This window comes from Scyliorhinus torazame, chromosome 15 (genome assembly GCF_047496885.1).
Source record: "Scyliorhinus torazame isolate Kashiwa2021f chromosome 15, sScyTor2.1, whole genome shotgun sequence".
NCBI classification, from domain to species: domain Eukaryota; kingdom Metazoa; phylum Chordata; class Chondrichthyes; order Carcharhiniformes; family Scyliorhinidae; genus Scyliorhinus; species Scyliorhinus torazame.
Window position 1 is genome coordinate 124,613,300 of NC_092721.1, and position 13,002 is coordinate 124,626,301.

The 13,002-nt window shown below is 43.8% G+C and overlaps 1 protein-coding gene across 4 annotated transcripts in view; it reads right to left on the reverse strand.

The window, feature by feature from the left end:
• st6gal2a (ST6 beta-galactosamide alpha-2,6-sialyltranferase 2a) overlaps positions 1–13,002 on the reverse strand; it is a 248,051-nt gene that overhangs the window by 57,203 nt on the left and 177,846 nt on the right. For 3 of the 4 annotated variants that reach the window (XM_072476678.1, XM_072476676.1, XM_072476677.1), the window contains one exon: positions 12,598–12,699. The exons of the other annotated variant lie outside the window; for it this stretch is intronic. In XM_072476678.1, the coding sequence (XP_072332779.1) occupies positions 12,598–12,699 (102 nt within the window). The remainder of the gene's footprint in view (positions 1–12,597; positions 12,700–13,002) is intronic. 4 annotated transcript variants of the gene reach the window in all.

Here is a 13,002-nt window from a genome sequence, read left to right on the forward strand (position 1 = left end):
AAAAATCGAGGTTAACCGCTCACCGATTCCGGTACCGAAACTCCCGCCTCCCGTGCAAAAAAAATGTCCAGAGGATGGCAGGGTCCTGGGCCGCGCATGCGCACGGCTGACGACCTGCAGCGGTCGCGTTGTACAACATGCTGCCAGCCGTGCACGGACCCAACCCGCCGTCCGTGACCCCACAGCCCACCCCCTGGCCACCCTCCAACAGTCCCCCCAGCCCTTGCAGAAGCCCCCTGGTCAGAGGCATAGATCCCGCCTGAGTGTGGCGGCGCGGGACACAGTCCTCAGCTATCACGCTGGGTTCACGATTTGTGTGAGCACACGTGTCCCACGCCGTCGGGAACTCGGCCCATCGGGGGAGGAGAATCATGAATGGGCTGGTCGATGAGGCGCCAATGGCATTACGACTGCACGTGGTGCGCACCCTGATGACACTGGTTTGGAGTTGATGGAGAATTGCAAACTGGCGTCAAACCGGCGCCGGCCCCGATTCCAGCATCGAATCGATTCTCCGCCCGATTATGATTTTGACGTTGTGCAATGGCGAATCCTACACATGGATTTAGAAATGGACAATCATTCTGTGTTGGTGTCAACTGTGCAAAGCAACCAATGAGGATTGAAAACTGGAGATGCACTGTAAGGTCACAAAATTATTTTGGGGATCAAGGCAAAATTTTGCAGATTTTAATCGCTGATAACTAAAAAAGTGAGGAGGGAATTTTAACTGTCGTTGACCAATTTCTTGCCAAAAACAAATGATTTGCAAAAGGAAATCTGGTGTGGATATTGGACAACCATTGATTCGGCTGCTTAAATTCTCATGCAGGACTTTCAATAGGTATCCAGCGATTGGCATCTTTTCATTTGCGAACGATGATGGGTATCCAGCATTCCCAAAATAAACATTTAAAAGGGAGTTCTGCACAAGCTGTAGGGTCTAATTGCAACTCTCACAGAGAAATGGGTGAAAGATGCAAAGTCTATACTAGTCCCAATTATACCTGGTGTTGAGTGATCTGAATAATGGGTGTTTACGCGACCACTGGAGACTGCTGTTACTATCCCTGTAGGGACCTGTTATAACCTGCCTACTTACGATTGGCTGGGGACTAATGACTATCCCACAATCCTATGGGAGTATGAACTTCCCCAATGAGGGGGGCGGAGAAACTCCTACTATAAATAAGCTGGCCAGTTCAGGAACCAGCAGGAATGAGAAGGTAGCAAGGGAAGTTACTGCTACTGTTATGTATATATTGTTATAGTAAATAAACGTTATTATTTTGTATCCTTAAAACTCGTGCTGGATTCTTTGTGGCCCTTACAAAAGGACCCTTAACGTTTAGTGAGAAATTCAAACACCCTAGCAGTTAAATGAGCCATATCGAAAGGTTTCATGTTTTTCCACAAAAACAAACTTTACTGTGTGTATATTCTAAAAAACACAAAGTATTAGCCAAAGCAGCCATGACTAGCTTAACACTATAGTTTATAACTATGTAAACTGTGAAGCTAGTTTTACTTTTACTTCCCCTGCCAAGAGTTCCCTGGTCGCTCAAAAATCTTGAAAGTTCATTCATTTCTTCAGGGACCAATGCACCACCCTCCGGAATTCACTTCAATGTCTCCTCAGTTTTTCAGATAGAACAATAGTAGAACATTTCAGCGCAGTACAGGCATTTCGGCCCTCGATATTGCGCCGACCTGTGAAACCAACCTAAAGCCCAGCTACACTATTCCATGATCATCCATATGTTTATCCAATGACCATTTAAATGCCCTTAATGTTGGCGAGTCCACTACTGTTGCAGGCAGGGCATTCCACGCCCCTACTACTCTCTGAGTAAAGAACCTACCTCTGACATCTGTCCTATATCTATCTCCCCTCAGTTTAAAGCTATGTCCCCTTGTGCTAGCCATCACCATCCGAGGAAAAAGGCTCTCACTGTCCACCCTATCCAATCCTTTGATCATCTTGTATTCCTCTATTAAGTCACCTCTTAACCTTTTTCTCTCCAACGAAAACAGCCTCAAGTTCCTCAGCCTTTCCTCATAAGTTCTTCCCTCCATACCAGGCAACATCCTGGTAAACCTCCTCTGCACCTTTTCCAATGCTTCCACATTCTTCCTATAATGCGATGACCAGAACTGCACGCAATACTCCAAATGCGGCCGCACCAGAGTTTTGTACAGCTGCAACATGACCTCATGGCTCCGAAAATCAATCTCTCTACCAATAAAAGCTAACACACCATACGCCTTCTTAACAACCCTATCAACCCGGCAACTTTCAGGGATCTATGTACATGGACACCGAGATCTCTCTGCTCATCCACACTATCAAGAATCTTACCATTACCATGTCACTCAGACTTCCAGAGCTCGTTCTCTCTGCAAGGGTCCCACTGCTTTCTTAACCTGCGGACAGACTGGTATTTTCCAGCCTGCTCCTACAACTTCTTTAATGCTTTTTCTAGACTAATTGTTCAAGCTGACTGCTTTCTGCCAAAATGTTCACTATCTTTCACTGTGAGGGTCACTGATGAATATTTCCTCTAGCACCAAACTAGGCAAAACGTCCAGATCATTTTCCCCTCACAAATTCCAAGTGAGCTGCAATCTGCATAGGACCAAATCGTCAACTGCCTTCTGTCAGAAACACCCAGATAAACTAAACCAAACATCTTCTAACCCACACATCCCATCTCCATGGCAAGACGGCATGCTTTGGCATGTTCCAAACAGAAATGCAAACTAATTATCTTACCTTTAAAACAACCTCTTTTATTCTGTGAACCATATGAATAATTTAAATTCCGAATGGAGGTCATAACCCTCTTTCTCAGAATTGCTGCAAAATCCCAGCAAGGAACTACCATAAGGCAATAAGACATAGGAGCAGAAGTAGGCCATTATGCGCATCGAGTCTGCTCCACCATTCAATGAGATAATGATTGATTTGATATAATCCTTAACTCCACTTTCCCGCCTTAACCCCATAACCTTTGATTTCCTTACTGATTAAAAATCTCTCTATCTCAGCCTTGAACATCCTTAACGATCCAGCCTCTACAGCTCTCTGCGGTAAAGAATTCCACAGATTCACTGTCACCTGAGAGAAGAAATTCCTCCTCATCTCTGACTCAAGTGGGTGACCCCTTACTCTGAGATTACACCCTCCTGTCCTAGATTCTCCCACAAGTAGAAACAGCCTTCTCAGCATCTACTGTTTATCAACTGGTTTCTTTTCATCTGGGAACGCCAAAAGTAATTTAAATATTTTATTGGCAGAAGGGTAAGCGGCCGGGCTCTATTACAGTTCCAGAGATGGGCTATTCATAGATTTTTTTTTCTCATAACTCTGACTTGCAAGTTAAACACAGGTTAACATTCTACCATCACGAACCCAGACTTGCTGATTTGCTTTACATTAGGGTTGTTTATCCGCTTCCTAATTAAATGTTTCCATTTACCATAAGCTTAGCACTTTAATTCTGAGAACTAAATGTTATCTTGAAAATATTAATATAAACAAGGAATTAGTGATTATGACACTGCTGAGATGAGGTTTTTCTTTTTTGTTAATTGTTTGTATTGTGAATGGTTACATTGTAATTTGCAATGCCACCTTCGAGGTCTACCAGTTTATATGTTACCTGAGACCCCCTGACTTCATACAGCAGCTTTGTGAGTGTCTAATAAGAGTAGGATGTCTGGCTGTAGAATTTTATTTTTATTCCTTCGTTAGATGTGGTCATCAATGGCAAGGGCACCAGTTCTTTCCCATCCCTAATTAGACCATAAGACCATAAGTCATAGGAGCAGAATTAGGCCACGCAGCCCATCGAGTCTGCTCCGCCATTCAATCATGGCTGATATTTTTCTCATCCCCATTCTCCTGCCTTCTCCCAATAACCCCTGATCCATTTATTAATCAAGAACCTATCTATCTCTGTCTTAAAGACACTCAGTGATTTGGCCTCCACAGCCTTCTGCAGCAGAGTTCCACAGATTCACCACCCTCTGGCTGAAGAAATTCCTCCTCATCTCTGTTTTAAAGGATCGTCCCTTTAGTCCGAGATGGTGTCCTCTGCTTCTAGTTTTTCCTACAAGTGGAAACATCCTCGCCACGTCCACTCTATCCAGGCCTCGCAGTATCCTGTAAGTTTCAATAAGATCCCTCCTCATCCTTCTAAACTCCAACGAGTACAGACACAGAGTCCTCAACCATTCCTCATACGACAAGCTCTTCATTCCAGGGATCATTCTTGTGAACCTCTTCTGGATATTTTCCAAGGCCAGGACATCCTTCCTTAGATACGGGGCACAAAACTGCTCACAATACTCCAAATGGGGTCTGCCCAGAGCCTCGTAAAGCCTCAGAAGTACATCCCTGGTCTTGTATTCTAGCCGTCTCAACATGAATGTTAACATTGCATTTGCATTCCTAACTGCCGACTGAACCTGCATGTTAACCTTAAGTGAATCGTGAACAAGGACTCCCAAGTCCCTTTGTGCTTCTGATTTCCTAAACATCTTCCCATTTAGAAAATAGTCTATCCCTCCATTTCTCCTTCCAAAGTAACCTCACACTTTTCCACATTGCATTCCATCTGCCACTCCTTTGCCCATTCTCCTAGCAAGTCCAAGTCCTTCTGCAGTCCGCCTGCTTCCTTAATACTACCTGCCCCTCTACAGATCTCTGTATCATCTGCAAACTTAGCAACAGCGCCTTCAGTTCCTTCTTCCAGATCATTAATGTATATTGTGAAACATTGTGGCTCCAGTACAGACCCCTGAGGCACACCAACAGTCACCGGTTGCCATCCTGAAAAAGACCCCTTTATCCCCACTCTCTGCCTTCAGCCAGTCAGCCAATCCTCTATCCATGCCAGGATCTTACCCTTAACACCATGGGCTCTTAACATATTTAACAGTCTCCTATGCGGCACCTTGTCAAAGGCCTTCTTGAAAGCTAAATAAATCACATCCACTGGTTCTCCTTTGACTAACTTCCTTGTTGCTTCCCCAAAGAACTCGAACAGATTTGTCAGACATGACCTCCCCTTGACGAAGCCGTGCTGACTCAGTCCTATTTTATCATGCACTTCCAAGTACTCCGTGATCTCGTCTTTAATAATGGACTCTAAAATGACCGAAGTCAGGCTAACTGTCCTATAATTTCCCGTCTTCTGCCTCCCTCCCTTCTTAAACAAGGGTGTTACATTAGCCACTTTCCAGTCCTCTGGAACCCTTCCTGCCTCCAGTTTTTCCTGAAAGATCACCACCAATGCCACCACAATCTCCTCAGCTATGTCTTTTAGATCCCTGGTGTGTAGTCCATCCTGTCCAGGTCATTTATCCACCTTCAGACCTTTCAGTTTCCTCAGAACTTTCTCCTTAGTAATGGTCACTGCACTCACCTTTGCCCCCTGGCGCTCTGGCATCCCACTGTGTCTTCCACCATGAAGACTGATGCAAAGTAACTATTCAGTTCGTCTGCCATTTCTTTGTTTCCTATTACTTCTCCCGCCACATTTTCCAGTGGTCCAATGTCCATTGTTGCCTCTCTCTTACCTTTTATATATTGAAAAAAACCTCTTCCTATCTTCCTTTATATTTCTAGATACTTCATCTTCCCCCTCCTTATTGTTTTTTTAGTTGTCCTCTACTCGCTTTTAAAGGCTTGCCAATCCTCTGGCGTCCCACTAATCCTCACCACTTTGTAGGCTTTTTCTCTGGCTTTTATGCTGTCCTTGAATTCCCTCGTCAGCCATGGATTCCTTGTCCTCCCCTTAGCATGTTTCCTCCTCCTGGGGATGAATTTCTGTTATGCCTCCCGAATAATTCCCCAAAACGCCTGCCATTGCTGTTCTACTGTTTTTCCTGCTAGGCTCCTTTTCCAATCAATTCTGGCCAGCTCCTCCTTCATGTCTTTGTAGTTACCCTTATTTAATTGTAATACCGTTACATCTGATTGCAGCTTCTTCCTCTCAAACTGCAGGGTAAATTCTGTCATATTGTGGTCACTGCTCCCTAAGGGTTCGTTCACCTTAAGTTCCCTAATCAGGTCTGCCTCATTACACATCACCAAATCCAGAACTGCCTGTTCCTTAGTAGGCTCTGTCAAAAGCTCCTCCAAAAAAAACATCTCTTAGACATTCCACAAATTCCTTTTCTTGGGATCCACTACCAACCTGATTCTATGCCTTCTGATCCAATATCGCTCCTTGCTATCAATTTAACTTCATTCCTTACTAACAATGCAACCCCGCCCCCTTTGCCTATCTGCCTGTCCTTTCGATAGGACACATATCCTTGGATATTTAGATCCCAGCCCTGATCCCCTTGCAGCCACATCTCTTGTGATGCCCACAACATCGTACCGGCCAATTTCAATCTGCGGAACAAGCACATTTACCTTTTTCCGTACACTGCGTGCATTTAGGTACAACACCCTCAATCCTGCATTGACCACCTCCCTTTTCACAGGGTGATGTTGTTCTCTTATTTTAGTTCTCTCTTTCTCCTTCAGTTATTACACCTTCTAATCTCACATTCTGGTTCCCACCTCCCTGCATACTAGTTTACATCCTCCCGACTGAATCTAGCAAACCTCCCAGCCAGGGAATCGGTGCCCCTCCAGTTTAGATGCAACCCGTCCTTCTTGTACAGGTCCCACCTGCCCCGGAAGAGATCCCAATGATCCAAAAATCTGAAACCCTCCCTCCTACACCACCAGTTTAGCCATGTGTTTAGCTGCACTATCCTCCTATTTCTAGCCTCACTGGCTCGTGGCAAAGGGGGTAATCCTGAGATTACAACCCTCGAGGTCCTGCTTTTTAGCTTCCTGCCTAACTTCCTGAACTCCTTCTACAGGACCCCATCACTCTTCTTGCCTGTGTTGTTAGTACCTATGTGTACTACGACCTCTGGCTGTTCGCCCTCCCCCTTCAGGATGTCCTGTGTTCGTTCAGAGACATCCTTAATCCTGGCACCAGGGAGGCAACATACCATCCTGGAGTCTCTTTCACGTCCACAGAAATGCCTATCTGTGCCCCTTACTATAGAATCCCCTATAACTATCGCTCTCCTACACTTTGCCCTCCCCTGTTGAGCAACAGAGCCAGTTTGGTGCCACTGTTTTGGCTGTTGTTTTCCCCTGATAGGCTATCCCCCTCAACAGTATCCAAAACGGATACTGTTGGAGTGAGCGGCTTGCTCGGCCATTGCAGAGGGCAGTTAAGAGCTAATCACATTGGGGTGGGTATGGAGTCACTTATGGGCCAGACCAGGTAAGGATGGCAGATTTCCTTCCCTAAAGGGTATTAGTGAACTAGATGGGTTTTTACAGCAATCAATAATATTTTCATGGTCACCGTTAGTGAGACTAGCTTCTCAATTCCAGAATTTTAAAAATTAATTGAACTTAAATTTCTTTAAATTCAGCTGCCTGAACCTCTGCATTACAAGTGATATTATCACTGCATAAGCACCTCCCCCACTCATTACAAACCGACTAGGATTCTGCTGGGGTTGGATCTCCACTGGATCTGTATGAAACTTATTGCTAACATTATCGGGTCATTCAATTTAGTTATGTTTGAGGGTGCTGTGTGTATCTAAATAAAGGTTACCAATCTGTTTCCTCACACCTTGGGTGGAATTGTCCATTTTTTTCTAAGTGTGGTGGCTGACAGTTTCGGCAGCAGCGTTCCCTGCTGAACCTGAGTGTGAACTTGTGCCCGATGTTGCCTCATTAATTATGCACAAGTGAGCATCTCTCTGAATCACATAGCGGGTCAGGAATTGATTTTTCCAGCAGCTGTCATAGAGTGGGTTGAAAGTCCGGGAACCGTATGTAAAGGCCAGTCCGGCACTCGTATCACTCCCTCTAGCCCAACAGTCATCACGAGGCCTCAACAAACTACCATACCCTTGAGGCCTTGATTCCAGGAGTCTGGGCACAGAGGTATGGTCTCTACCCAAGGGAAGGTTCCAGGACACACACCAACCTCACCTCTCCGGCCTGGGAGACCTTTCATGCTTGACAAATCTACTGGAATTATTTGAGGATGTAACTAGTAGAGTTGATGAGGGGGAACCAATGGATCTGATTTATTTGGACTTTCAGAAGGCTTTCGACAAGTCTCACCTGAGAGATTAGCGTGTAAAATTAAAGCACATGGAATTGGGGGTAATATATTGAGATTGACAGAAAACTGGTTGGCAGACAGGAAACAAAGAGTAGGAATTAACAGGTCATTTTCCAAATGTCAGGCAGTAACTAATGGGGTACTGCAGGATCACTGATGGGACCCCAGCTATTCACAATATATATGAATGATTTGGATGTTGGAACAAAATGTGATATCTCCAAATTTGCAGATGATACAAAGCTGGGTGGGAGGGTGAGCTACGAGGAGGATGCAGAGATCCTTCAGAGTGATCTGGACAAGTTGAGTGAGTGGGGAAATGAATGGCGGATGCGGTATCATTTGGATAAATTTGAGGTTATGCACTTTGGTAGCAAAGACGGGAAGGCTGATTATTATCTGAATGGCTATAAATTGAGAGAGTGGAAAGTGTAACGAGATCTGGGTATCCTCGTACACCAGTCGCTGAAGGTAAGCATGTAGGACAGCAGGCGATAAAGGAGGGTAATGGTATGTTGGCCTTCATAGCGAGAGGATTCAAGTACAGGAGCAGGCATGTCATGCTGCAATTGTACAGGGCCTTGGCAAGACCATATCTGGAATACCATGTGCAGTTTTGGTCTCCTTTTCTGAGGAAGGATGTTGTGGCTCTAGAGGGAGTGCAGCAAAGTGATTGCTGGGATGGCAGGACAGACGTAAGAGGATAGATTGGTTAGGATTATATTCTCTGGAGTTCAGAAGAATGAGGGAAAATCTCATAGCAACCTATAAAATTCTAACAGGACTAGGCAGGGTCGATACAATAAGGATGCTCTGATGGTGGGGATGTCCAGAACCAGGGGTCACAATCTGAGGATACAGGGAAGACCATTTAGGACAGAGATGAGGAGAAATATCATCGCCCAGAGTGGTGAGTCTGTGGAATCCATTATCACAGAAAGTAATTGAAGCCAAAGTTTTCAAGAAGCAGTTAAATATACTCTCTCCAACCCTTCTTTATCTAATCCTATCACCATATCCTTTCATTCTCTTTTCCCTCATGTGTTTATCTAGATTCTTATTAAATCCATTAATGCTATTTGTCCCAACTACTCCTTGTGGCAATGCATTCCACATTCTTACCACTCTTCAATATTTGAAAAATATTCTGGGGAAATTTTTATTATTTAAATCAGTTGATACCTTCATGGGTTCTGGTTGTCTTTATATTTAGTGCCCGTGCAAGCCTTCATTGCTGTTACACTGACAATGAGACTGAGATGGTGCTTTATGCTGCAGTGGTGCTGATGTAAAAATGTAATTCTTTTAAAGTTACAAGTAGTGCTGAACACAAAGGCGATTTTGATAAAGCAAGCTTTGAAAGTTGATGAAAATGCCAGAATGTGTTTTTTGTATAAGAGCGCCTTTAGTTTGATGTAATCTGCGATGGGATTCGCAGACCAATTACTTAATCAACTGCCCGAGAACAGAAAATAGGCATGAAGAAAATAATAATTGATTTAATCATTTTGCACTTCATTAGTGAGTAGAACTGAATTGCCTGGGCTTCAAAGGCTGAAATAACAGGGCTTGCAGCCAGATTTCACATTTTTGGCAACCAATCCAAATTCATTTAGTGCATTGGGAGCAGCCAAGTGGAGACAAAGCACTTTCCACAAGGAAGCAATTTTCATCCTTTTGCCATTAAAGGATTGCACAATTATTTAATGCAGGTTTAATTCTCCAGTGTCTTCTAAGCATCTGCTTAATTTTCTTTATACTTTCGTATTGATTGCAAAAATGTTAGAATGGGATTGGAATTTGCTCGACATTTATTAGAAGATTGATTTGAATCTCAACCAATTTCTTGTTTACTGATCCACAGTAATTCTACTTGAGATACTCTTAGAGAATTTAGCTGATCACAAAGTTAAAAATAGCTTGGGTCCCTCTTTTACCTGTTTCTTCTAATATACATTCCCGAATTGATCTAATCCTAACTCTCTATAATATCAGAGTTCACCAACGCAACATTATAATTCTATACAAACTCGTACAGTAAATTGAATAAGTGTTAAAAACCTTATTTTGAGACGAGGGCGCGATCTTCTCAAAGGGAGCAAAGTCCCTGGGCGAGCGCTTGAATATGGGGCCTGAATGGGGTGCGTGCGGCCGAGCACGCACATAGCCCCATTTTTTACAGTGGGGTGCTCCACTTGCCAGAACTCCCTGTTGTAGCGAGGTCTCTCTGCTTTTTCCCTAAGCGGAAGCCCAAATGATCTCCAATCATCCTCTCCTGCCTGGCTGAACTTGTTCTCTCATTGGACAACTTCTCCTTTAACTTGTCTCACTTCCTCCAAATAAAAGGTCCGGCTATCGGTACCCGCATGAGCCCGAGTCATGCCTGGCTTTTTGCAGGGTTTTTGGAACCTTCCTTGTTCCAGTCCTACTCGGTCCACCCTCAAACAACTCTTAATCTGGTACTTTGATGACTGTAGCTGCTTTGTGCTAGTCTGGAACTGAAAAAATTCATCAATTTTGCTTTCAATTGCAAGCCCTCTCACCTTCATATAAACAAACATAGAACATACAGTGCAGAAGGAGATCATTCGGTCCATCGAGTCTGCACCAACCCACTTAAGCCCTCACTTCCACCCTATCCCCGCAACCCAATAACCCCTCCTAACCTTTTTTTGGACACTAAGGGCAATTTTAGCATGTCCAATCCACCTAACCTGCACGTGTTTGGACTGTGGGAGGAAACCGGAGCACTCATGCAGATACGGGGAGAACGTGCAGACTCCGCACAGACAGTGACCCAGCGGGGAATCGAACCTGGGACCCTGGGCTGTGAAGCCACAGTGCTAGCCACTTGTGCTACCGTGCTGCCCAAATATGGTCCATCTCTGACACTTCCCTTCCATTCCTTGACTCCTCCGTCTCCATTTTTGGTGATAGGCTGTTGAACCAACATTCATTCCAAGCCCACCCACTCCCACCATACCTCCTCACAGCCTGCTTTCTGTAAGGACTCCATTCCATTCTCCTACTTTCTTTGTCACATCTATTCTGATGATGCAACCTTCCACACTGGCGCTTCTGAAAATTTGTCTTTCTTTTTCCTCAGCTGAGATTTTCCTCCCACCGTGATTTATTCGGCCCTCAACCGTTTCTGACCTATTTCCCACAGTACTGCCCTTACGGCTTTTCTTCCCCCCAGAATCACAACATGCTTCCTCTTGTTCTCACTTTCTACACCACCAGCTTCCTCATTAAAAGGATTATCTTCCGCTATTGGCACCAACTTCAGAACGATGGCACCACCAAGCAGATCTTCCCCTCACCTCGCCAGCATTTCGAATGGACCATTCCATTTGTGAAACCCTGGCCCACTACTTTATCACTGCCTACACCTCATCCCTTTCCCACGGCATCTTCCCTTGCAATCAAGTTGAAACACCTGTCCCATTACCTCCTCCCTCTTCACTGTCCAAGGCTCAAAACACTCCTTCAAGATGAAGCAGTGACTTATTTGTACTTCTTTCAACTTAGTCTACAGTATTTGCTGCTCAATATTAAATCTCCTCTACACTGGGGTGACCACTTTGTGGAACACCTTCACTCAGTCTGCAAGGATGTCCCTGACCTTCCAATAGCTTCACCATCTTGCTCTCATGCCCACATTTTTGTCCTTGGCCTGCTACAATGTTCTAATGAAGCCAAAGGCAAGCCGGAAGAGCATCATCTCATCCTGAAATTTGGCACTTTACAGCTTTCTGGACTCAACATTGAGTTCAATAGTTTTGGACCATGATCTCTGTCCTCCATTTTGTTTACACCCCCCACCCCCACCCCCACACACACACTCCTCCCAAGTACCAGTCTTTATCTTATTTTCATAATTATGCTTTCAATAAACACTGACCCTTATTCTGCTATTAACACCCACTTTGGATCAATGCTTTGTGACTTTAATACCATCATTACCATTCGCTTTGCCCTGTGTTCCATGGCATTTTTGGCATTTAATCTTCCCTGTCCCTGACCTTCTCTTTTTCTCTACCTGCCCCACACCCTTTTTCAACAGCAAAAAACCGTCACATTCATACCTTTCTTCAGTTTTGTAGAAGAATTATATTGCACTCGAAATGCTAAACTCTGTTTCTCTCTCCACAGATGATGCCAAACCTGCTGAGTTCTTCCAACACTTTCCGTTTTTACTTCTCCAGCAGCCACAGTATTTTGTTCTGATTTGAAAGGCAGCATTCTCTAAGTATTGCACTGATTATGAGCTCAAGTCCTAGATTGGGATTAGAACCCATAATTATCTGATATAAAGTTAAAGGTGCTACTATTGAGCCAAGCAACACAAAGATGATCCCTTTTGCTACACTGCTTTTCTGGAATAGCATGCACTGTTTACAACAGCAGAAACTTTTCCATCAGTTGTTTTTACCTTAAGGAGGTTTACTGAGTAAGGTGCAGGATCCCAGGCCACCAAAACAACATTCTTGAATAGAGCGCTATTATTAAACTTGTGCTCTGGGTTAACAAGTACCTGCAAATCAGGATAGAAACAAACATTTTTAAAATATTTGAATGAAATTAATGGCTTAATATGAATATTGTGGAAATTTGTAAATTACTCAAAAGTACTACACATATTCTTAGAGATGGAAATATATTAAACAATGGAACTTAATAATTCTAACGATTATGTTGTCGAACAACAATAATGCATAAATTAAACCTTAAGAAAAATGGTAATAAGTGGTCACTTATTCATAATCATAAATTATGTTTATATACTAAACTACACTCCTATTCCTTCTCAACATAAATAAAAACTCCATCAAGTTCC